The sequence below is a fragment of the Juglans regia genome, chromosome 1, assembly GCF_001411555.2.
Source record: "Juglans regia cultivar Chandler chromosome 1, Walnut 2.0, whole genome shotgun sequence".
Taxonomy (NCBI): domain Eukaryota; kingdom Viridiplantae; phylum Streptophyta; class Magnoliopsida; order Fagales; family Juglandaceae; genus Juglans; species Juglans regia.
This window is the reverse complement of record NC_049901.1, coordinates 30349710-30371863: the sequence shown is the minus strand read 5'-3', so window position 1 is coordinate 30371863 and position 22154 is coordinate 30349710. Positions and strand designations below refer to the sequence as shown.

Here is a 22154-nt window from a genome sequence, read left to right as displayed (position 1 = left end):
GAGAGGCCTACGATAATTCCCACTTGGCGAAAGAGCGAATGAAGGCCTTGCATGACAGGAAGATCCATGACAAACATCTTGTCCTTGATCAGAAAGTGCTCTTCTACAATTCAAGACGGCATCTTTTTCCCAGGAAGCCGAAATCTCGATGGAAGGGGCCGTACATTGTAAAGAAGGTTCATCCTCACGGGACTGTAGACATTGTCAATCCAAAGAATAGAAATAGCTTCACTGTCAATGGACAACGTCTAAAGCCGGTTTTGAATTTCTTTGATCCACACGAAGAGATTTTGCTAGTGCAAGATTCTAGGGAAGTGTTTTGATCTTTTCCCCCTTTTACAGTTTTCTTTACTTGTATTTTATTATTATTATTATTATTATTATTTGTTATTTTGCTTTGATTTTATATTTCATGTTGATTTTTTTTTTTTTGCTTTCTTATTTATGTGCACTTTGTTTTCTTTTGTTCGATTCATTGAGGACCATGTCTCTTACTAGTTGGGGGGTAGCATGTGTGCATAGATTTAAAAAAAAAATAATATGATGTGCATTGATACATATATGATTGACACACATTCCATCTGGTATTTTGTGAAATCTGAGCATCTTGGTGGAGTAGTTGAACGGAATCATTTTGTGAATATTTATTTTCAAGCTTAAGCATAGATAATGATTTTTTATACATCATATTTTTTTGATGTGTAGCTTGAAACACCGGGATGCTAGATGAGACTTGATAAGATTTTTGTAGAACGAATGGCAAATCTTGAAGGACATTTTGCACATGCTTACACTTGTAATGTTCCTTATTTTGATGCGGATTCAAAATGTGTTTGTGGGACCTATGAAGTTCAAGTCTTGTTTCACTCGGGACCAAGAGATGTTGCGGAGCATTAGATGTCTTATCATTGTGCCACGAGTTACTACAACTAAAGCCTTTGCTTGGCAACCTCCTAATTGTGGTTATTGGAAATTAAATATAGATGGTTGTTCGCTTGGTAATCCCGGTTTATCTAGTGGCGGTGGTGTGATTCGAGATCATAGAGGAGATCTCTTTGTAGGTTTTTCTCATCACTATCAAACTCAGACCAATATTGTAGCTGAATTTTGGGCTTTAAGAGATGGACTTAGACTTTGTAAAAAACTAGGATTATTGGATATAATAGTTGAGACAGATTCTATGATGTGCTTTCTTGGATTCATCATGATGAATGTTCCCATTGGTACTTATGAGACTTTTGGGAAGAGGTGATTGAGCTTATTCGGACTCCTAATTGTCGCATTTGTCATGTTTTTCGAGAACGCAACATGGTTGCTGATTTTTTTGCCAAAGAAGGAGCCCATAATTCTTGTATGGATCTTCGTGCTCATAGTCTTATTCCTAGAAGACTTAAAGGTTTGTTGCTCCTTGACAAATGCTCTTTACCTTGTTTGAGACTGAGGATTGCTTAGTGCAGGTTGCAACGGGTTGGCATTGCGATTCTTTACTTCCACGTTTGTCTTCTTATTCTTATTCTTTGTTGGAGCTATTTGGCAAGATCAAATTGGATTATGCAGGTCTATGCAGGTTTTATGCAGGTTTTTATGTAGGAGGTATTCTTTATGCAGATTTATTTAAATTTAATTGATTTATTAAGATCTAAGTCCTGTTTTTCTTTTATTTGATACTGTATAGTGTTTGAGTTAGTCTATATCTTATTTTGGTGTTTGGGTTTAGGTTTTTTGATTATATGTAACCCCTAAGCATCCGGTTATAACCACGGTATTCCTCCGCCATAATATCAATAAAATTGGGATACCGTCATCTTCTTAAAAAAAAAAAACTAGTTTTTGTAGCAAAAAGTCAATACCTTGCTGCTAAATACCTTTTGTGGCCAAAATATGTAGCCAAAGGGTTATCGCATAACTTTTGTCACAAAAGCTCATTGTAGTCGTCGCATTTGTAGCTGTCGGAAAAGCTTATATTTTCTAACAAAAAACTTTGTCGCAAATAGTAAACCTTACTAGTGTATTGTGTGTGTTGATGTCTATTATTATTTATTTTGTTCTATAAAATTGTGAAAGGATAACAAAAAGTTAAAAAAATGCTTATAAAAATATTGATTATATAAAAAACAATAAGCATAAAGGCCTATTAAAAAACTATTTGAAAAATGTGAAAAAAGATACAAATACAAAGTCCCTAGAAAAAAGAAAAAAAAAAGCCCAATATATTTAAACCTGGATATTCGGTTACAACCCAGGTGATTCGAATATCCGAGTTTAAATCCTTATCCCAAATCCGGATACCCGCTCGAGTTTTGACTGGACCCTACTAGGCTGGATATTTGCCCGCTTTCCAAAACTCAAATACAAATCTGGGTATTGTCGGGTCCCCGAATTTGTATTTGGATGCCCATCGATAATTAAAAGATGAAAATTAATACCTCTTTCCTCATATGCATGGTTAATAATCCCTTACTTGTAGCCTTCAAAGGAAAAAATGTACATATGTAAGGTAACAAGTTTTGTTTTTTTCTAAGCAAATTATAGAAATATTTAACAGCTATAGGATACAATAGTCAATAGGGTGGGAGACCTCTACATTCATCCCAAACCAGAAAATATAACACAAGACATAAATAAAAAAAGAGGAATCTGAAACTAATGACTTGACCCCTACCCATTTCCCACAAAGGAAGCCACTTGAAGCGGTTTTGATACAGACTGAAAAGAGATTGTAATACTGCGAGTGAAAGACACAGTGAAGTGTTGTGTGCTGCATTTCACTGGTATGGACTAGCTGCTGAAGACTTCCACTACCTATTTCCCATGATCCCTGATTCGGGATAGCAAAAACATAAGAAGATAGCTAACTGGATATGCACCAAATTGCCAGCGGAAGATCACCCGAGATTGTGGTGGCACGTTGAGGCCATGCACCATGCTAGGAGAGTGGAGGATGGTCAGGTTTGTAGGATCTGAGGTCGATGGCCCCTAAAATGCCACGGGTAGCGACATCAAGCATTTCTTAGTGCGACAGCGCGTGATATTCGTGAAATATCACGCGCTGCTCTGTTCAACATTCTTCTTTGGTCGTTTGAAAGATCAGAGGCTGGGGAGCCCTGCGGTGGGGGCGCATGGCGGTCTTAGGGGGCCGCAAGGCAATAGATTGGAGCTTCTCCTTGCTATGGATGGAAAACTGGAAAAAAAAAATCGGTAAAAAACAACTTGAACAATTTTGGACAAGCCAAAAGGGAGGATGGAGGGAGGAGCAGAAGCTCCATCCCCCCTCTGGGCCAAGAGGATGAGTTGTTTGGGTCTTTTGGTAGAGAGCAAAATTGCCTCAGAAGAGTGAAAAAGATAGCATCCTTTTTCTTTTATTTATTAATTGTAAGGTAACAAGTTTACTTAGAGAAAAAGATTACCAAAGAGTTATGTAATTTGAAAACAAAGCGTATCCATATTAAAATGATTTAAGGTTTTATCATATACACGTTCATTATAAGTTTTTAACAAATAATTAGGAAATCATTTACATTGAAAACTAGTTAGGATACAAAGAAGGCCAAAGTGTCTAATATTAATAAATTAAGGGGCTTTCTCAACTAATAATTAAGAACAAAGTCCTGAGAAATGGGAAATTGACGATCATGATGATCAGAGATCACCGGGACCAACCATATATAAGAAATTAAGACAGACCAACCATTTGAAGATATTGATGAGAACCTCTCATAGTCCATGTCTCTTTCTTTCTCTTTCATGGTCCATGTTCTATATTCAAGTATTTAATTTCATTAAAATAGAGGATTTTTTTTTTTTAATTCAATTACAACCATATTTTCCAGGTAGACAAAGAGAAACCATGCCAGCTTCCTTACTCAGCGTTTTGTTCTAACACGAAGATCATCTTTTGATCAGAATATCTATCCTGATAATTTAGGCTATTATTGGTTGCGCCTCGCAATTTATTTGGCTATAGGCATTGGTACTAACGTCGCATGTGTATTAATTTCGACTTGAGCATAGTTATATATGCATGCTTGCTTCAATTCGAGAGAGAGAGAGAGAGATACGAAATAACAGCTAGCTAGTACCAATAAATTCTCTCTCTCTCTCCACCATTAAGGATCGATCCTCCAGAAGTGCTTCTGTATAATAGACTATGAATTGACTCTTTATTCTATTCAATGCTTTTAATATATATCTCAACATACAATAGACAGGATGAAGCAGAGAAACATAATGAAAGAAAATCTTAGAAAAAAAAAAAAAAGACAAAAAGGGAAAAAAAAAAATCATAGGCCACCTTGTGTGACATTTTATTGACAAACAACATTATTAGTGAATAAGAGCTGCATGCAAGAGTACATTCCAAGTATCAGGAACTCCGGCAAGGCACCAATGGCTGCAATCCATGACCTTGTGGCCATGTCCATAGTAGAATGACGGATGTCCATCTTTTCGTAGTTGTGATAGTGTTGTAACATTCAGCAAGTGGACCAGCCTCGACATAGTGCCTATTACTTTCTCAACCACCAGTTCTGCAGGATGTGGACCTCCTGGATAATTTGAACCAGCCACTGGTTGTGCTTGTCCCTCACATAGATTTGCATTCGACTGCCCCCAAAAACTTCCACTAATTCCATAAAAATATATATAAAACTTGTGAAAATTTATAATAATGCATGCGCGCGCAGTTCAAAACCATGTTTTCTCTTGTGACTAACAATCAAAACTACTCTCTAGTCTCTACTACTACTCGAGCTTGTATATATAGTTGAGATGTTGCATGCTTGTGTGCTGATCAACTTCACTGCTATATTAACAGAATGACTTTATAACTTATATTGATCACCGAAAAGAGAAACTAAAAATAATAATAAATAAGTAACAATAACAATAGAAACACTATTTTTTTTTTTTCTAGTAAGCTATATATTGATCTATTAGATCTTTCATGCATATTAGCTGTACGTGCATAGCATATAAGGGACTTACTTTGAATGATCTGGAGAAACGCCTTGGAAGAAGACCTTAGTTTTCAAAGGGTCCACGTTTAAGTCTACCCATTTAGCCCATGTGTTCAAACCTTTTTCGAATGCAACCAAGCGATCCATGTCTTTGTAAGTCTTACTTCCTTCTCCAATAAAATCCCATCTGCAATTAACAAATCCATCCAAGCATTATTTACTACTCGTGATAGATAGCGAAGGCCAGGTACTATATGCATGCATGTATGAATGAAAATACGTACGGTTGTTTTCTTCCTGTATGAGTCCACCAATGCCATGAATTGAAGATCAATACGTCGTTTCCAGTCCATACCTTCGCACCTTCTTTAATCGAATCTAGTTTCAGAACTCGACCCATGCTTGTCCGTACAATATCGACGAGAAACGCGTGGCGGTAAAGCAATAGCTTAACATTGTATTCCTGTAAATTAAATTTGACGTACACTGAAATGAAGTGTATATATATATATATATATATATATATAATACAGGGGACGTCGTCTCGCTAGCTCAGTCTAAAACAATATAATGCGATGCCGATGGACGACGGCTACTTTATAATTTACATGATACATATTCGACCTATATATAATATTTATATTAATAATATATAAGACGTTTTTCATTTTAATTTCTAAAATAAAGGAAAATAAATATATTGAAAAATTATTTTGGTCATTAATATATATAATCAACATGCATCAATGTTCAAGAAGAAAGGGCCTTGGAATTCTGTTCATTAATATTTGATCGAACAAATTATAATCGATCGTTAGTGTGAACTATTTTCCTATTTTAACAGAGCATTAATCATCATATTCGGATTTCTTAAGCTGATTTCATCCAGATAATGCAAACCATCCACTTGTAAGGAAACGTGTTGTTCTCAACAGAGCATTAATTATTGCACCATGGGTCGTTCTTAAAATATATAATATTTCACCAGCCATTCGAAAGCAACAAATCTGGAATTTTATTATGAGTAAACGTGTTAGGAAACGTGTTTTTATTATGATTAATGGTTGCTACAAATTTTAAATAAATAAGTTCAGTAGTACAAGTACGCTCCCTTGTAAAAAAGTGGATCCTACTAAAATAGAGTAATTTTTTTTACAATTTTTAAATTGGAGTCCAAATTTTTGCAAAGACATGCGGATGTGCGAGATTTGTCTATTTAAAATTTATATAAATTATTTTTCTTTTATTTTTTTTTGTCTTTTTTTCTTTGGCCCAAGTATAAGAGGCATGTATACATGGTTGAGGCCAGACATGATATGCACCGACAAAAATGTACATGCATGAATGAGTAAAACTGCTGCGAGGAAATGAATGAGTTAAATCAATCTAGCTAACCGGGAAAGTGAATGTGGAGATATCTGATCCAAACGGTCTGGCTAAGGTGTATTTAGCTTCTGGTACAGCTGTATGAAGCATGCAATTGAGTGATAACCATTGGTTCAAGCTCAATGAGTCCCCAACAAAGATTATGCTCTTTCCTCTCAGCCTCCTCAACAACTCTCGACCATCGAATCTGCATCAACAAACAATCAGCTAGCTGCATGCATGTGATCATATATATATATTTTTTATATCTTATTTCTTCCTTATTTTGTTTTCTTTCGCTTCTAATAATTAATTATTTGTGAGGACGAAAGGGATGAAAGCAACTTAAGAACAGAATTATCTGTATTTTAAGAATTACGTATAATAGGCCATGCAGGGGGATCTTAATTTGTTTGATGCATGTGAGAATACAACTGTATTGTGGGACCGGCCAGCCTGTCGCATATATACGTACCCAAATCAACTAGCAAGGAATTCTACAAATTTATATGAGGTCATTTTCATTCATTTTCTGGATCTGGCCGGGTAGTTTTTTACGGAATTATTCAACAATTTTAGCAACCTAATAATTTCTTCTTTTAATATTAATACGTGCATTGAAATAATTTCCATATATATATATATATATATATGATTCATCTAATTAGCCAAACCGACATTAAGGTGATTGATGCACCGAGGAAAAAATCAATTAAGACTCTAGCTAGTTCGATCAAGAAACGTCTTTATAAAGACTTGATTAATTTACATATAATTTCCCCAACTTAATAATTAATTATATATATAGTTACACTATCTTTATTAAATTCGCAGCAGATCTAGATGTTTATTTCACAATTTTAAGTCCATCAACATTTTATTTAACAGTTTGCATGGTCATATAAGATCCTAGTCACGTATAAATTAATGCCATGCATGCACGAAGATTTGAGTGATCATAAAAATATTTTATATTCTAAAATAATTAATTATCCTAATGATCATTTAAGATGTTTAATTAAAGGATTCATGCATGGAAGTTAACTTTAAGTAAAATTCAAAAGAATATTCTAATCCTACCAAAAAATAATATAAAATAAAAGAGGGCTTTAATTACACGATATATATATATATATTATATATATATATATGCTCATCAAATATCAACACTGCATACACACACAACTACATGATATTATATATTGCCCAACATGACTAATTTCATGTTCTGATTTCATTATATAGTATATATAATATACGTATAACTAGCTGTCTCTTGCATTTGAAATAGATCGCAAGTAAATGGTGCCAAACCTACCTTGTGTGGCACCGACATTTATGAGAAGAAAAAATTTCCAAAAATATAAACTTATAACAAAAATCTTATGCGATGCAGAAAGCTGCGCAATGTTTCTCGACTGGCTTCGGGCATCCGCGCGAGAAAGTGAATTCAAACAGTATTCCAGAAACTTGAACTTAATTAAAGAACGAAGAAATTAAAGAAAGCATATCGAGCAAAATCATCTCAGTGTGAAAGTGAAGTACTGTGTATAAAGCAAGCAAGCATATATATGCAGCGCCCTATAGAATTAGAAATTAGGAGAGAGACCGAGCGAAATAGAGGTACTAACCTTGGTAAGTTGCAGCCATTAGGCTGCCATCTGTATTTGAGATATTGTTTGTCTGGACGCCCATTCTTTTGGCAATCGAAATCTTTCTCCATGAACGGACAGCTTGATGAATCATAGAGAGGATATGACTCATCACGAACCCAACTTCCTTTGTAAAAGTCACACCCACAATTCCCTTTGTGCAAGAGAAATATGAGTAGCAGTACTGCTCCCACAAAATAAGATGCACCCATGAGAGAGAGAGAGAGAGTTGGTGAAAGTCACAATGAATGTGAGTTTGATCAATTAAATATATAGAGGAAATGGGTGTGTACGTAGTACTAGTCATGTATATATGTTTTCTGTTGGCGCTTTTATGTGCTTGTCACGACTTTTTAAAAACTAACCATATATATATATGGTCAATCGATTCCCGGAATATTCATTTGGAAATAAATAGCATAAAAAACGTGTGCGCCTTTAACTAGTACGTCTACTAGTACTAAATCTTAGATGGTAATTAATTTGTAAGAGTAACACTAGTTGAGTACCATGTATCGTCCTATATATATAGATATAGATATATATATATGTATATCCTGCTTCTATCTTATTATGTGAATTTGACACTTTTAAGTGTAGCACATAGAATTATTCCTTTGTAAATTGCCTCAACCGCAAATTCTTTTTAATCACTTTACGAGCACAAATTATGCTTTTTAAAGAAAAACTTTGGTTGTAAATTGTTCAATAGCGCATTTGATTGTTCACCTATATATATATATATGTTAGGTACAGGTGGGTAGCACCGTACCCCAACCCCTGGCTCCGCTCTAACATTGTGACCGCTGTCTGCATCTGCCAAACGGATGGGTAGGTTTTTCAGCTCATCATCCCCATCTCTGTGATCCAAATCGCAAATCCAATCATCCAAACACCAAATGCATGTCCTCATCCAAACATAAAAAAAAAAAAAAATCGCACCGATCTAAAAAAAAAAAAAAAAACAATGGCCACAAATAATGTGGTGCCCTTGACCTCACTCGTGTTTTGGCGAAAGTCACGATGCCGGGATGTTGGCCGCTCGAGTCACACACCCCTAGCGCACTGTGAAAGCAAGTGTATGTATGGATGCAATATAATAGTGTGCAGTTAATTCACAACAGTAATATAAAAGGACAGTCAAGAATTCTATCATCCGTATCAAAATTTAAAGTAACATCACCAAACTAAATCCATAAACCAGCAATCTTCCAAACTCTGGCATTTAAATAATACAGCCATCCAATTAGGAATCAGGGCCCAGATAAAAAAGTTAACTACTCCAAAAAAGTTAACTACTCCAATTAGGAATCAGGTTAATTCCCTCAACCTTTTCCTGTCTTCACAAATAAAAAAGTTAACTACTCCAAAACATTCAACATGGAAAAGGAAAGCTCGTGCACAACATTTGAAATTAGAGGATAGTGAAAATGAGGATCTTAAGATGGGGAGTGATTTAACTTCTTTGAAGAGAGTAGTGGAGTCCTCCTCTATTAGTACAGCTCATGTTAAATAACAGAAGACTAATGAGATACATGAAGTGGTTATTAAGAAAGAACATATGGTGGTGGCTGCTAGGCAGCACCACCAACAACCATGATTCCTTGCACACTATGAATAACAGAATGTCTGGAAAAGAGGGGTACATGGCCTTAAAGCTTGACATGAGTAAAGCCTATAACAGTATTGAATGAAAATTTTTGAGAGAAGTGATGAAAAAGATGGGAATTGCTCACAATTGGATACATTTGGTGATGCAGTGTGTGGAGACTGTCTCCTGTTCAATTTTATTGAATGGCTTCCCTCAAGACTATTTCAAGCCAGCTAGAGGAATTAGGCAAGGAGACCCTTCGTCTCCCTACCTTTTTTTTCTTTGTGCAGAAGTTCTTAGCTCCTTACTCAATCATGCTGAAAATTCAATGGCCATATCAGGTGTTCCTATTGCTAGGGGAAGGATTCACATAAACCATCTGCTGTTTGCATATGACAGCCTCCTGTTTTGCAAAGCAAATTCCCTTGAGTGGAGTAGGTTGCTGTTTGTTCTCTCTTTATATGAAAATGCCTCTGGTCAACACCTCAACAAAGAGAAAACTTCAATTCATTTCAGTAGGAACACATCTCATGAGAACAAGGATTTAATTCTGAGCATAGCAGGTGTGAGGTCAAGTCAGTCATATGAGAAATACTTAGGCCTTCCAGCCCTAATTGGGAGATCAAGAACTCAGTCTTTCAATCTCATTTTGGACAAAATCAGGCAAAAACTGAGCAGTAATAAAATCAAGATGCTTTCTCAAGCAGGGAAGGAGATCTTTATCAAATCAGTTGTCCAATCTATGCCCAACATGGCAGTCTTTAAACTTCCTTGGGGCCTTTTGAAAGAAATTAATAAGCTGTTGAGGAATTACTGGTGGGGTCAGATTGAGAAGGAGAAAAAGATCCACTGGATCTCTTGGAATTCCATGGGAAAGGCAAAGAAGATTGGGGGCCTTGGCTTTCGAGATTTACATAGTTTCAACCTTGCTATGTTAGCAAAGCAAGGGTGGAGGTTGTTGCAATACCCTCAAGCTCTTGCTTCTAAGGTTTTAAATGCTAAATATTTTCCCAATGGCCTTTTCTTAAAGGCCAAGGTGGGGAGTAAACCTTCATTCATATGGAGGAGTATAATGGCAGCCAGACAGCTAGTGGAGAAAGGCACTAAATGGAGGGTGGGGAATGGCTCCAACACTAATATTTTGCAGGACAAATGGATCCCTAGGCCATATTCTTTCAAAATTCAAGGTGTTGTGAGAGGGGTGAATCCTGAGGCTATAGTCAGTGAACTTATTGACCATAACTCAAGGCAATGGAAGACTCAAGTGTGGAGGAATGCTTCTCTCAGGAGGAGGCAGAGCTTATTAAACAAATTCCCATAAGTTACTCTAACTGTGAAGATAAGCTTAATTGGAATGGGACTTCTCAAGGCACTTTTTCAGTCAATTAATTGACATGGATAATAGACAGGCTTCAAGTAGCTCTCAACACAATCAGTTATGGTCAAAGCTATGGAAATTGAAAGTTCCTCCTGTAGAAAAAAAATATTCTATGGAGGGCCTGCAATGAGGCTTTACCATCCAACTTCAATCTGCACAAGAAGAAAATCCTTGAGTATCCTTGCTGCCCTCTCTGCTTACAAGAAGAAACAGTCATACATGCTTTATCGACATGTCCTGCTGCATAAGATGTCTAGCTTCAATGTTCAAGACAAATTCAAAAAAGCTCATCCAGCTTTAACTCCCTCAGGGATCTGTTTCTTGAACTAGAATCAGTTGGGGGCTGGGAGCTTGTGGAGGAGTTAGTAGTGGTTAGCAAGTGTATTTGGTTGAGAATGAATGCTTATGTTTTCCAAAAAGAATTTAGGGGCCCAAATTCAGTTGCTGAGCATGGCAAGTCTATTCTAAAGGACTTGTTGGATATGCACTCACAAGAATTTATTAAGTCTCGACAACAACCTCAGACAATATCACCTTGGCTTCCCCCACCTCCTCGAGTTTTCAAAATCAATTGGGATGCAGCAATTGACAAGTCCAGATGCAAAATTGGTATTGGTTTGATTATAAGAGATTGGAATGGGTTGGTGTTGGCAACATCAAGACAATTGAGGTCACTCTATCTGGATCCTTTTCTAGCTGAATCTGTTGGGGCTATGGAAGCTGCTTGTTTTGGTTCTCACCTGGGACTAAAAAGGATAATACTAGAAGGGGATTCACTCCTAGTTACTCAAGCTATTAACGACAAAGTAGAAAACTGGTCTGCAGCTGGTATGATTATTGATGATATTAAGGGTCAGTTAAATTTTTTTGACTCATGGTCAGTCTTACACATTCAAAGAAAGGGTAATAAGGCAGCTCATGTGCTTGCCAATAATGCTCTCTTGTCTTCTACATCCTCTGTTGATGTAGGCAGTATTCCCTCTTGTATTCTTGATTACATTTGATGAATGTTATAATGAAGAGGTTCATTTAAAAAAAAAAAATTAAACCAATTAAACCAGAGGGCAAAAAGGGTCCCCAAGTCTTCACTCATCAGGCAGAGCCGAACCTCCAAGCTCATAAACATCCTCTACATCAAAGTTTATGGTTCTGCAAAGAGGAACCGCAAGTGGGAACACCACAGTGATACAAAATCTAAGTGGGAACACCACAGTGATGCAAAATCTCATGAAGGGACGATGGGTGGGGCGATGGAGAAGGGACCAAGCCGTACAATGCGTGGCACGAAATGGGCTGGAACATAGAGGCAGTGCGTTGGCGCACAACCGAAAATCACAGGACAGAGAGAGATGAGCAACACATATTGGGGAAGTAAACAATGGTCAGAAGGTGCAGAGAGAGTTGAGCATCGCTTGATGCATGGAGGCGAACTTGAGGTGGGCAAGGGTGGCACTGCAAGGTCATGCATTGCAGAGGAAGAGGAAGAGGGTATGACACGCAGAGAGGAAGGGAGGGAGGAAGAGAAGGAAAGAAGGAAAGAAGAAAATTAGGCCTTTTGACCCTTAGACATCAAACGATGTTGTTTTCAAGGGGGTGACGGGCTGGACTTTAGATTCACAACATAGACTTCTACACGGGCCAAGCCCACAACACAACCACACACTCAATAACATTTAGAGAAATCAGACCATGGGCTTCACAAATAAGGAATAAAGATCTTTGTGCAACTCTCTCGTTCTCTAACTCGAGACTGGAGACCGTTGTGGCCATAAAGAAAGGTCTCTGATGGCGACAAGAGGCCTTTGTTGGTCTCTGGTTCGCGACCAAAGCTTCAAAGACCAGAGGCCATGAGAGAAGAAGACAAAATTACAAGAAGAAGAGGAAAAAGAAAAAGACATGAAGTCAAAGTGTAATACCATGTAGGTTATAAGTTCATAAATTAAAGTCTAAATCTTCATCTTAAATATCATTTTAAAACTTAGAAAATATATAGGTATATAATAATATTTTCATTTACCCTATAACTTTTAATTCCTAGAAAACTTCTTGTCGTTCTTTTCCATAAAAAGCCACCTTGAAAGTTGAAGCTCTGTCTTGGAATGAACTCAAAAATTTCCAAGCATAAAGACCGAGCATTAAGGCACAAGAAAGGTCCGATTATACTTAATTGGGATGATTGAGCACTCTACTTGGCATAGTTGTTCACAATGATTGACTATAATACGCAACTTGCTTGCTTGGCACCCATGCTTAGTAGACTTGTTTGGAAGATACAAGAGATCAAGCATTAGGGCAAAAGAAAAGTTTGAGCATAATTGCTCAGAATGACAACATTCTTGCACAGCATGACTGAGCATACTGCTTGACAAACTTGCATAGAAGCGCTGAGCATACTCACCATGACTGATCATGGCTGTAATACCCAGCTCCTTCTTCTTACGTACGCTTCTCTCTTTCTGACGTATGTTTCGTCTTTATGACGTAAGAAAATCCTGAAGGCAGAGATTATGTGATCATCTGCCTTTCTCACTAGCGACTGCGAGCCACGTTATGCGTGCCAAACCATGATGGCGTGTCTCGAAAGATATCGTGTGACTTCTAGGGCACGCCCAATGTTTTAAATATGCTGGAAATATTTATAAGGAGTATTTCCATCATTATTGAATTAAGACTTGATCTTAAATACGACAATCATAATATTATTGAAGTGCTCCAAAAATATTATAATTGCTGGAAATCATTTTAATATTATTACTAAAATAATTTCAATTATTTAAGATATTATGAGATTTAAATTATGTTGAGAACTTTTATTAATTAAATGGTTTTATTCTCTCAAATATGTTAAGTGAGACTTCATCATTTTATTAATGATGAAGAAATATTATTTTATAAACTAAATTTAGTTTAAAATAATATTTACCTTAATTCCTCTAAGTGCTTTTAATTAAGTTAATGTTTTACACGTCTTCAAATCAGTGTTTTAATTCCTCGTCACTAGATCGTTGTGTAAATCCCTAGATGAAGGGACTGGGTTAAATACCCAGACCCCCTCTCTTTCTCCCTCATTTCCCCGTAACCCTCTCTCTCCTCACTCTCCCCAGCGTACAACATACGCAGCTTCCCTCCACGCCGAACGGCTTAAGGCCTCAGCCCGGCACCGTCGTGTGCCACCAGCTCTCACCACGGGCACCATTGGCCCCCTCTCCCTCCAGCTAGTCCATCCATGCCAACCTCTCCCTCTTATGATCTCCCTTTCTCCATTTCAAAACTGCACAGCCTGAATGGGCTTAGTGCACATAGCGCCGCCGTGTGCTGCCCTCCAATGCCACCACTCCCTCGGTAGCTTCCTCTACCACCGGCCACCACTCCCCAGTGAGCTTGGCCTCTCCCATGCAGCCACATTCCCTCTCTCGCACACACGCACGCACAAGGAGACCCACGCACGGTGAACCCCTAGCGCCGCTGTGTGCAGCACCTATGACCACCTAGCAACACCATGGCTCCTCCCCGGGTTGCACGGCGTGCACCATCGTGCACCGCCACCCACGACTGGTAACCACCACCATCAGCCTCCTCAAGCCGCCACCAAGCCAACCCAACCTCCCATGGCCCCGATCTGCCACCCACGAGAGCACACTCTCTCTCTTAGTCTCCCACGGCTTCTCCTCCAGGGTATGGCCAGATCCGCCACCATGAGCCACCGTGGCGCCACCTCGATGCAACCACGAGATCCACCTCACCTCCCTTAGCCAAGCCCTAGGTCCAAACCATCACTTTATGTGGTGGGTAATCACTGCACGTGATGGACAGCCACTGCGCGTGGTTGACCGCCACTGTACACAGCTAGATCCACCGTGTTATGCCCCTTGCCACCATCACAAGGCCACCATGAGCTCTCCCAAGACCACACCTAGCTATCCAAACACCTAAACAGTCACCGTACGTGAGCTAGCCGCCACGTACGACTCTTCCGACATCATCGACTATGACAGTCAATGAGCAACGCACGGGTTATCCCGTCGATGGTATAACCCTCTATCTCTCGTTAATTATGTTAGATATTGATTAGCTGACTAGGTTGTGGACTGTTCTGTTAGTATTTGTGGAGTTGTGGCATTGTGATCAAGTGTTGGGCATTCTGTGTAGTGAAGTGTTGGGCTTGTCTGTGTTGTATGGAGGTGCATTGTGTTGTGTAGTGTACTATGAAGTGTTGGGGGTAATTGGGAAGTGTGTTGTGTAGTGTGATTGGGGAATATGTGCTGTAATGGTGGCGTGGTATATGTGGAATGGATACAGTGCATACTGAGTGTACTCTGTGTGTATGTGGCGTGTCGTATATGTAAAGGGAGTACAAGTGGAATGTACTCCATGTGATGGTGAGATGCACCATATGGCGGGTACGCCATAATGGTGATGTGTCGTAGTGTGTATGAATGGAGTACACGATGGGTGTACTCTGTGTGGGGTATGGTATATGTGAGGAGTACACGTAGAGTGATGCACCATATGGTAGATATGCCATAATGGTGATGTGCCGTAGTGCGTATGAAGGGAGTACACGATTAGTGTACTCTGTGTGGGGTATGGCATATGTGGGGTGTATATGTAGAATGTACTCTATGTGGTGGACGATGCACCATATGGCGTGTATGCCATAGTGGTGATATGGCGTAACATGCGTGGAGTATATGCAGAGTGTATCCCATGTAGTGGAGTGACACATCATATGGCAGATATGTCATAATGGTGATGTAGCGGGAATGTGTATGAATGGAGTACATGTGGAATGTACTCCATTTGATGGGTGATGCACCATGTGACGGATATGCCATATTGGTGATATGGCATAATGCATGTGGATGGAGTACACAGGGAGTGTACTCCATGTGATGGAGTGATGTACCATATGGCGAGTATGCCATAGTGGTGATGTGTCGTAGTGTATATGAAGGGAGTATACGAGGAGTGTACTCCATGTGATATGGTGATGCACCATATGGCGGGTATGCCATAATGGTGATGGAGCGTATGTAAAGGGAGTACGAGTGGAACGTACTCCATGTGATGGAGTGATGTACCATATGGCGAGTATGCCATAGTGGTGATGTGTCGTAGTGTGTATGAAGGGAGAATATGAGGAGTGTACTCCATGTGATATGGTGATGCACCATATGGCTGGTATGCCATAGTGGTGATGTGGTATGTATGTGGGGAGTACATGTGGAATGTACTCTATGTGGTGGAGTGATGCACCATATGGCAGGGATGCCATAATGGTGATGTGTCGTAGTGTGTATGAATGGAGTATACAGGGAGTGTACTCCATGTCATATAGTGATGCACCATATGGCGGGTATACCATAGTGGTGATGGAACGTATGTAAAGAGAGTACGAGTAGAACGTACTCCATGTGATGGAGTGATGTACCATATGCCAGGTATGCCATAGTGGTGATGTGGTATATACGAGGGGAGTATACGTGGAATGTACTCCACGTGGCAGCGACACTCCGTATGGCGTGTCGTAGAGATAAGGATGGTTATGTGATTGATGGGCGTAGAACGTGATGGATAGTGTCAGGAACTGTGGAACAGTGTCCAGAAATAGTTATGGCGTAGCCTGTAGTCTGAGGTGACAAGTGTCACTTCGATGGACTTATGGCTAAGAGTATGCGTGAAGTATCAGAACAAGTACAAGAGTGCGCAACGGAAGCATGACTGAGGAATGTCACGAAGTGACATGACTACTGACAGTCGTGCTTGTGATGGGCGAAGTAGTGGAACAAGTGTAAGAGTACGCAGCGGAAGCATGACTGGGCAACATCACGAAGTGACGTGGTTATTGGAAGTCATGCTTATGATGGGTGAAGTGTTAGAGTGTAGGAATGGCGTAACGGGAACGTGAAGAGAGGTCACAATGTGATGGGAGTACGTGAGGAACCATACTCGTGATGAGTTAGGAGTTGACGTAGTAGAATGTTGGGTAACGCGACAAGGTCACAGTGTAGCTCTGGAGCAATCTCGAGCTATGTGACGTGACATAAGGCGTAGTTGTGAATGGAGTCTTGTCGTATTAAGTGTTGGGATGAACTATCAAAAGGGACGGATAGCATGAAGAGTCATGCTAGCCGGGTTAAGAGAAGATTGGTATCGGAGTATGGCCCTTGTCCCTACGAGCAGGTGATCAACGCGTTATATATGTTGATCTTAGGTGATAAAGGGGTAAGGTACATGTGTAATCTGGTTAGACACATGTGTCGGACAGATTCATCATATGTAATGGGTAATCTGTCCTAAGTATAGTTACACGGTGCTTGAGCCTCAGAGTTGGCTTAGAGCCGTGTGCTTGTATGAATGGGAATGAGGATTTAGAATGGGCTAAGATGCATGAAGGTAGTGATGGATGCATCGTTAGGATTGAAATGTGTGATTCCATCGGTCGGAATCATGCGTCGAATGTGGTTGTAAGAAGAGTAAGACGAATGTCTTAGTGTCTTAATCCTAAGGTGAATAATGGGTTCACTTTAGTGGATGAGCACTCAAGGCAAGACTTTGAGTTGGAAGTTGTGGTGATGGTAAGTGGTCCCCGAAGAGTTTAACATAGTGAAGGGCACGTAAGTGCACGAGATAGAAGGAGAGTGTTCTAAGTATAGCATAGTTCTATTTATAGTTTAAGTTTCTTATGCATTAGATAGAGAATGATGCTAAGGTTATGTGTATGCATGTAGGTTGCCATCTGACAAGCACATGAATGGACTGAATGACATGCAAGTAGCATGGAATCCAGGCAATTGTTACGTTCATACTCTTCTAGAGTCTTTATAAGATAAAAGAAAATGAAAACGAAAGATTTTCCTTTATGACGCTTTAAGAAAAGACTAAAGACGTTTTAAGAAAGAAAATGTAAGTGTTCAAAGGTATAAGTATGTACGGCCCCTTCTTGGCAGCCCCTGTTTACGCAACTAAAGTATTAATTGTACGCATGTGAATGGATGACTATACGCTGTATCTATTGTGTGTATTTTCTAAGAAAATTCCATAAACTGATGAAGATGCATGAAAGGCATGAAAGCGGATGCTTTTGTGAATCCTACGAATCGACGCTCTCATGTGCGCCACGAGGTAACGCTCGTGGATGCCATGATTGACGACGTTCAAGGTGACGCTTATAGATGCCACGAAAGCTGACTTTTAAGCCCATGTATGTTCTTAAATGAAGTTTTCCATGAACGAACTTTTAAAGAGAGGATAGAACTGAAATGAACTGAAAGATGAAAAGACCATTTTTGGGCTTACACCTCAAACGATATTTTCTCACGAAAAGAAATGTTTTCTCATAAAAAGAAAGGACTGTTAAATGAAAGAACGAACTGAACGAAAGCTCCAACTCTTTCGAGCTTACATGAACGAATGAATGAAAAGTAAGAAAGAAAGAAATGAAAGCATGAATGTATGAAGACACGTAACGGCCACATGACATGAATGAGAGGGTACCGATGAATGGGCAGATTGCAATGCCAGGTAAGTAGTACTGGAAGTGCACCTAGTGCTGCCCCCTATGAAAAGGGATTCCCAACCCGTGGCCACGGGCAGAATCCTGGTCCAAAGGAAGACCGCTAACCCCAGACACACGGGGCGTAACAGTGTGTACTAGCCTATGAAAGTGATAAGAACGAATTGATGTATGCATGCATGTACGAACGCACGAACCTTTAAGAAATGAAGGCACTGACAAGGGATACGTTTTAAAGAAAGGAAAGCCTTTTAAAAAGAAAAGCCATGTCAGTGAAGTTTTCAAAAGAACGCACGCATTCATGTAAACATGCACTCACTCTTGAAGAAATGAAGGCACTGGAGGGAGAAACGTTTTACGAAGAGGATGCCCATGTTTAAAAGAGAAAAATCCCATCCAGTGATGTTTTCAAATGAACGCACGTAAGCACGTATGCACTCACGTAATAGTATGTACGAGTGATGAATGTATGAATGAAAACTTATGTTGTTATATTTTAACTGTATGAAGTAATGCTTACGAGTCTTCGACTCATTTTAGTTTTTATGCATATCCCTCCCCCCATAGGAACTGCATGATCGGGACAGACATGGCCCATGGGGAAGAGCACGGAAGTCTAGGCACAAGTTTTAAATGTACGAGAGGCCTTCTTATTATAAGATTTATGTTTTCCATTGTAACCCTCTTTTATTATCAAAGCACATTTTATTTATAAACGTGGAGTCTCGCATCCTGGGTATGCAAGTGAAAAGTTTTAAATAGGACGGTAATTCCCGTCATCCTTTTATAAAAATATTTTAGAATAAGTCCCACCACAAGGACGGGCGTTACAATGGCGGTCCTCTGTTATATAATCAACAAATTTCATTTCATGTACCACAACACCAGTAACTTAATTTAACATGATCTTTAATTGGGATAATTAAGGCTAATACTGTAATGCATTGGATTCCAACTCATGTCTATTGTGGACATTATATTTTCATCATTCATCCCCACCATTTAATGTATATATAAAGTGGAAAGATAAGAAAACATAAATAAAACAACCATAATAGATATCATCAAGTGTCCAATTAGAATTCAAAACATCTACGAGCTCATTAACATGTTCATATCATAAGACCCATTCTATCAACATGTTCTTTAAATTGCTTCACTACTAGACCCTTTGTCAATGGGTCTGTTATCATAAGCATAGTACTAATATATTCTATGGACACTATTTGTTTCTGTACTTCCTACTTAATGCTTAGGTATTTGAGCTTCATGTGCTTAGCACCTTTAGAATACCTATCATTATTGGAGAAAACTACTGCAGAGGAATTATCACAATAAATTCTCAGCGGCCTGACAATAGAGTCAACAACTCCAAGCCCTGAGATAAAGTTCCTCAGCCATAAACCATGCACTGTGGACTCAAAGCACGCCACAAACTCAGCCTCCATTGTAGATGAAGTAATGATTGTTTGCTTCATACTTCTCCATGAGATTGCTCCACTAGCCAACAGGAAAACATAACCTAAAGTGGATTTCTTGCTATAAGAGCAACCAGCAAAATCAGAGTCTGAGTATCCAGTTACCTCCAAACTATCAGTTCTTCTAAAGGTATGCTGGTAATCCTTAGTTCCTTGCAGGTATCGCAATATCCTCTTTGCTGCTTTCCAATGAGATATCCCTAGGTTACTTTGGTAATGCCCAAGCATGCCAACTACAAAACTAATGTATGGCCTCGTGCAAATCTGTGCATATATCAAGCTCCCCACAACCAAAGCATAGGGAATTTTTGCCATCTCTTTATGCTCCCACTCAGTTTTAGGAAATGGTGATAGGCTAAAGTTATCACCTTTTGATATTGAAGTGTCCAGTAATGAACAACTTTTCATGCCAAATTTCTCAAGAACTCTTTCTATGTAACTTTTCTAAGACAATCCCAATAGTCCTTGTTTTCGATCCTGAAGGATTTCAATTCCGATCACAAAGGATGCCTCACCCATATCCTTCATTTCAAAGTTCTTAGAGAGAAAACCCTTGGTTTCATAAAGTAAGCCAATACTAGCTAACAAGATATCATCAACATACAAGATCAAAATTATGAACTTACTCCCACGTCCTTTAGGTATATACATCGATCAACGATATTTTCTTTAAACCCAAAGGCAGTAATGGTGTCATTGAACTTTAAGTACCATTGTCGGGAAGCTTGCTTAAGCCCGTATATCGATTTCTTAAGCCTACATACTAGGTGATCTTTGCCCTTTTCTGAGTAGACTTCTGGCTGCTCCATCTGGTGTAACTCTAAATCATAATGAGCCACCAATGCCATAATGATCCTGAAAGAGTCCTTTTTAGATACTGGAGAAGATGTCCCTTTGTAATCAATGTCTTCTTTCTAAGTGAAATCCTTGGCAACAAGTTTGGTCTTATATCGTTCAACATTGCCTTTTGAGTCACGTTTGGTCTTAAAGACCCATTTACAACTGACTCTTTTACTCCCTTCGGGCAAGTCAACAAGATCCTATAATTGATTCTGATTCATGGATTTCAACTCTTCTTTCATTACATCGATCCATTTACTAGAGTCACTTACCGCTATGGCTTGTGAAAACGTTAGTGGATCTTTACTTGTCCTAATGTCAAATTCAGATTCCTAGAGATACATCATATTGTTTCGTAATATTCCATTCATAAAGGTTATCTATATCTATATATATATATATATATATATATAACAGGCAAAACAACATCCTACTTCATCTGATAAACTTTATGAATGGAACATTGATAGATTATCTAAACAAGAAATTCTTACTACTATAAATAAGATGTCTATGGTTGCTAATACTTATGTTCCTAACCATAATCTTGCTCATGTTGAAATTGTTGATTTGTTAGCTATTGGATTTTTCGGTACTCTTCGTCATTGGTGAATGGTGGGATAACCATCTTACTGATAATTCTAGACAAACCATCAGAAATGTTATTAAGCATGATGATGATGGATTGCCTTTTTTTTTATATATATATATAAGTTAGGGTATCCCTGATGGTGTTAACACTCTGATTTACACTATTATTAAACATTTAATTGGTACCCCTTCTAATATTACTACTCGTATAAGTAATTATTTGAATAACTTAAAATACCCTACTATATATGTCTAATTATAGATGATATCAAGATGTTTTCATTTCTAAAGTAATGCTAAAGAAAGATAGTTTGAAACCTTATTGGAAAGAAATATTCATTGATAGACTACCTCATTTTCTTGCTCATAAGGTCAAAGATGAACTTACCAATGTTACTAGTTCGATTAACTATGATAATTTTACATATAGTGATAGTATTAGTACTATAAAAAAAACTTAGTATTAGCATGTGTAATGATTAAAAAAAGTTATGACCACAGTTGACAAATACCAAGAAAAACCAAATATGAAATGGAAAACTTCTGTGAACAATTTGGCTTTCCGCCTATTGCCCCTTCTAGGTAAAAAAGGAAAAATGTTGTTTACAAAAATTCTAAAAAGTTCCATAATTCCAAAAAAAACACGCCTAAAAAATGTGATGATTTTTACATAAAGAAATTTGTTTCCACAAACCATTTTGCTCAAAACCCTACTAAAGGAAAATGTTTCAACTACGGAAAGTATGGTCACTTAGTATAGACTATACTATAAAACTGGTAGGATGAAA

General features: G+C 38.5%; 2 protein-coding genes across 2 annotated transcripts; both read right to left on the bottom strand.

The window, feature by feature from the left end:
• Positions 1 to 4266: 4266 nt before the first annotated feature.
• Positions 4267 to 8227, bottom strand: LOC108979144 (protein trichome birefringence-like 43). Its single transcript, XM_035688027.1, has 5 exons — positions 7952 to 8227; positions 6351 to 6528; positions 5240 to 5418; positions 4984 to 5142; positions 4267 to 4621 (listed from the first exon to the last, which is right to left on the bottom strand). Exons 1-5 carry the CDS (start codon positions 8182 to 8184, stop codon positions 4324 to 4326), a joined length of 1047 nt encoding a protein of 348 aa, XP_035543920.1. The 5' UTR covers positions 8185 to 8227; the 3' UTR covers positions 4267 to 4323.
• Positions 8228 to 19698: 11471 nt separating this feature from the next.
• On the bottom strand, positions 19699 to 20250 carry LOC118348660 (secreted RxLR effector protein 161-like). The gene has a single exon (XM_035690737.1). It carries the CDS (start codon positions 20248 to 20250, stop codon positions 19699 to 19701), a length of 552 nt encoding a protein of 183 aa, XP_035546630.1.
• Between the last annotated feature and the right edge of the window lie 1904 nt (positions 20251 to 22154).

Bases quoted from the DNA above. Each gene is read 5' to 3' on its own strand.
- LOC108979144 (XM_035688027.1), bottom strand. From the start codon at position 8,184: ATGGGTGCATCTTATTTTGTGGGAGCAGTACTGCTACTCATATTTCTC. The intron at 5,143-5,239 runs GTACGTATTTTC...TGTTAATTGCAG, and splicing joins CATACAGGAAGAAAACAACC to ATGGGATTTTATTGGAGAAG. The intron at 4,622-4,983 runs GTAAGTCCCTTA...TTATGGAATTAG, and splicing joins GTTTCTCCAGATCATTCAAA to TGGAAGTTTTTGGGGGCAGT.
- LOC118348660 (XM_035690737.1), bottom strand. From the start codon at position 20,250: ATGGCAAAAATTCCCTATGCTTTGGTTGTGGGGAGCTTGATATATGCA.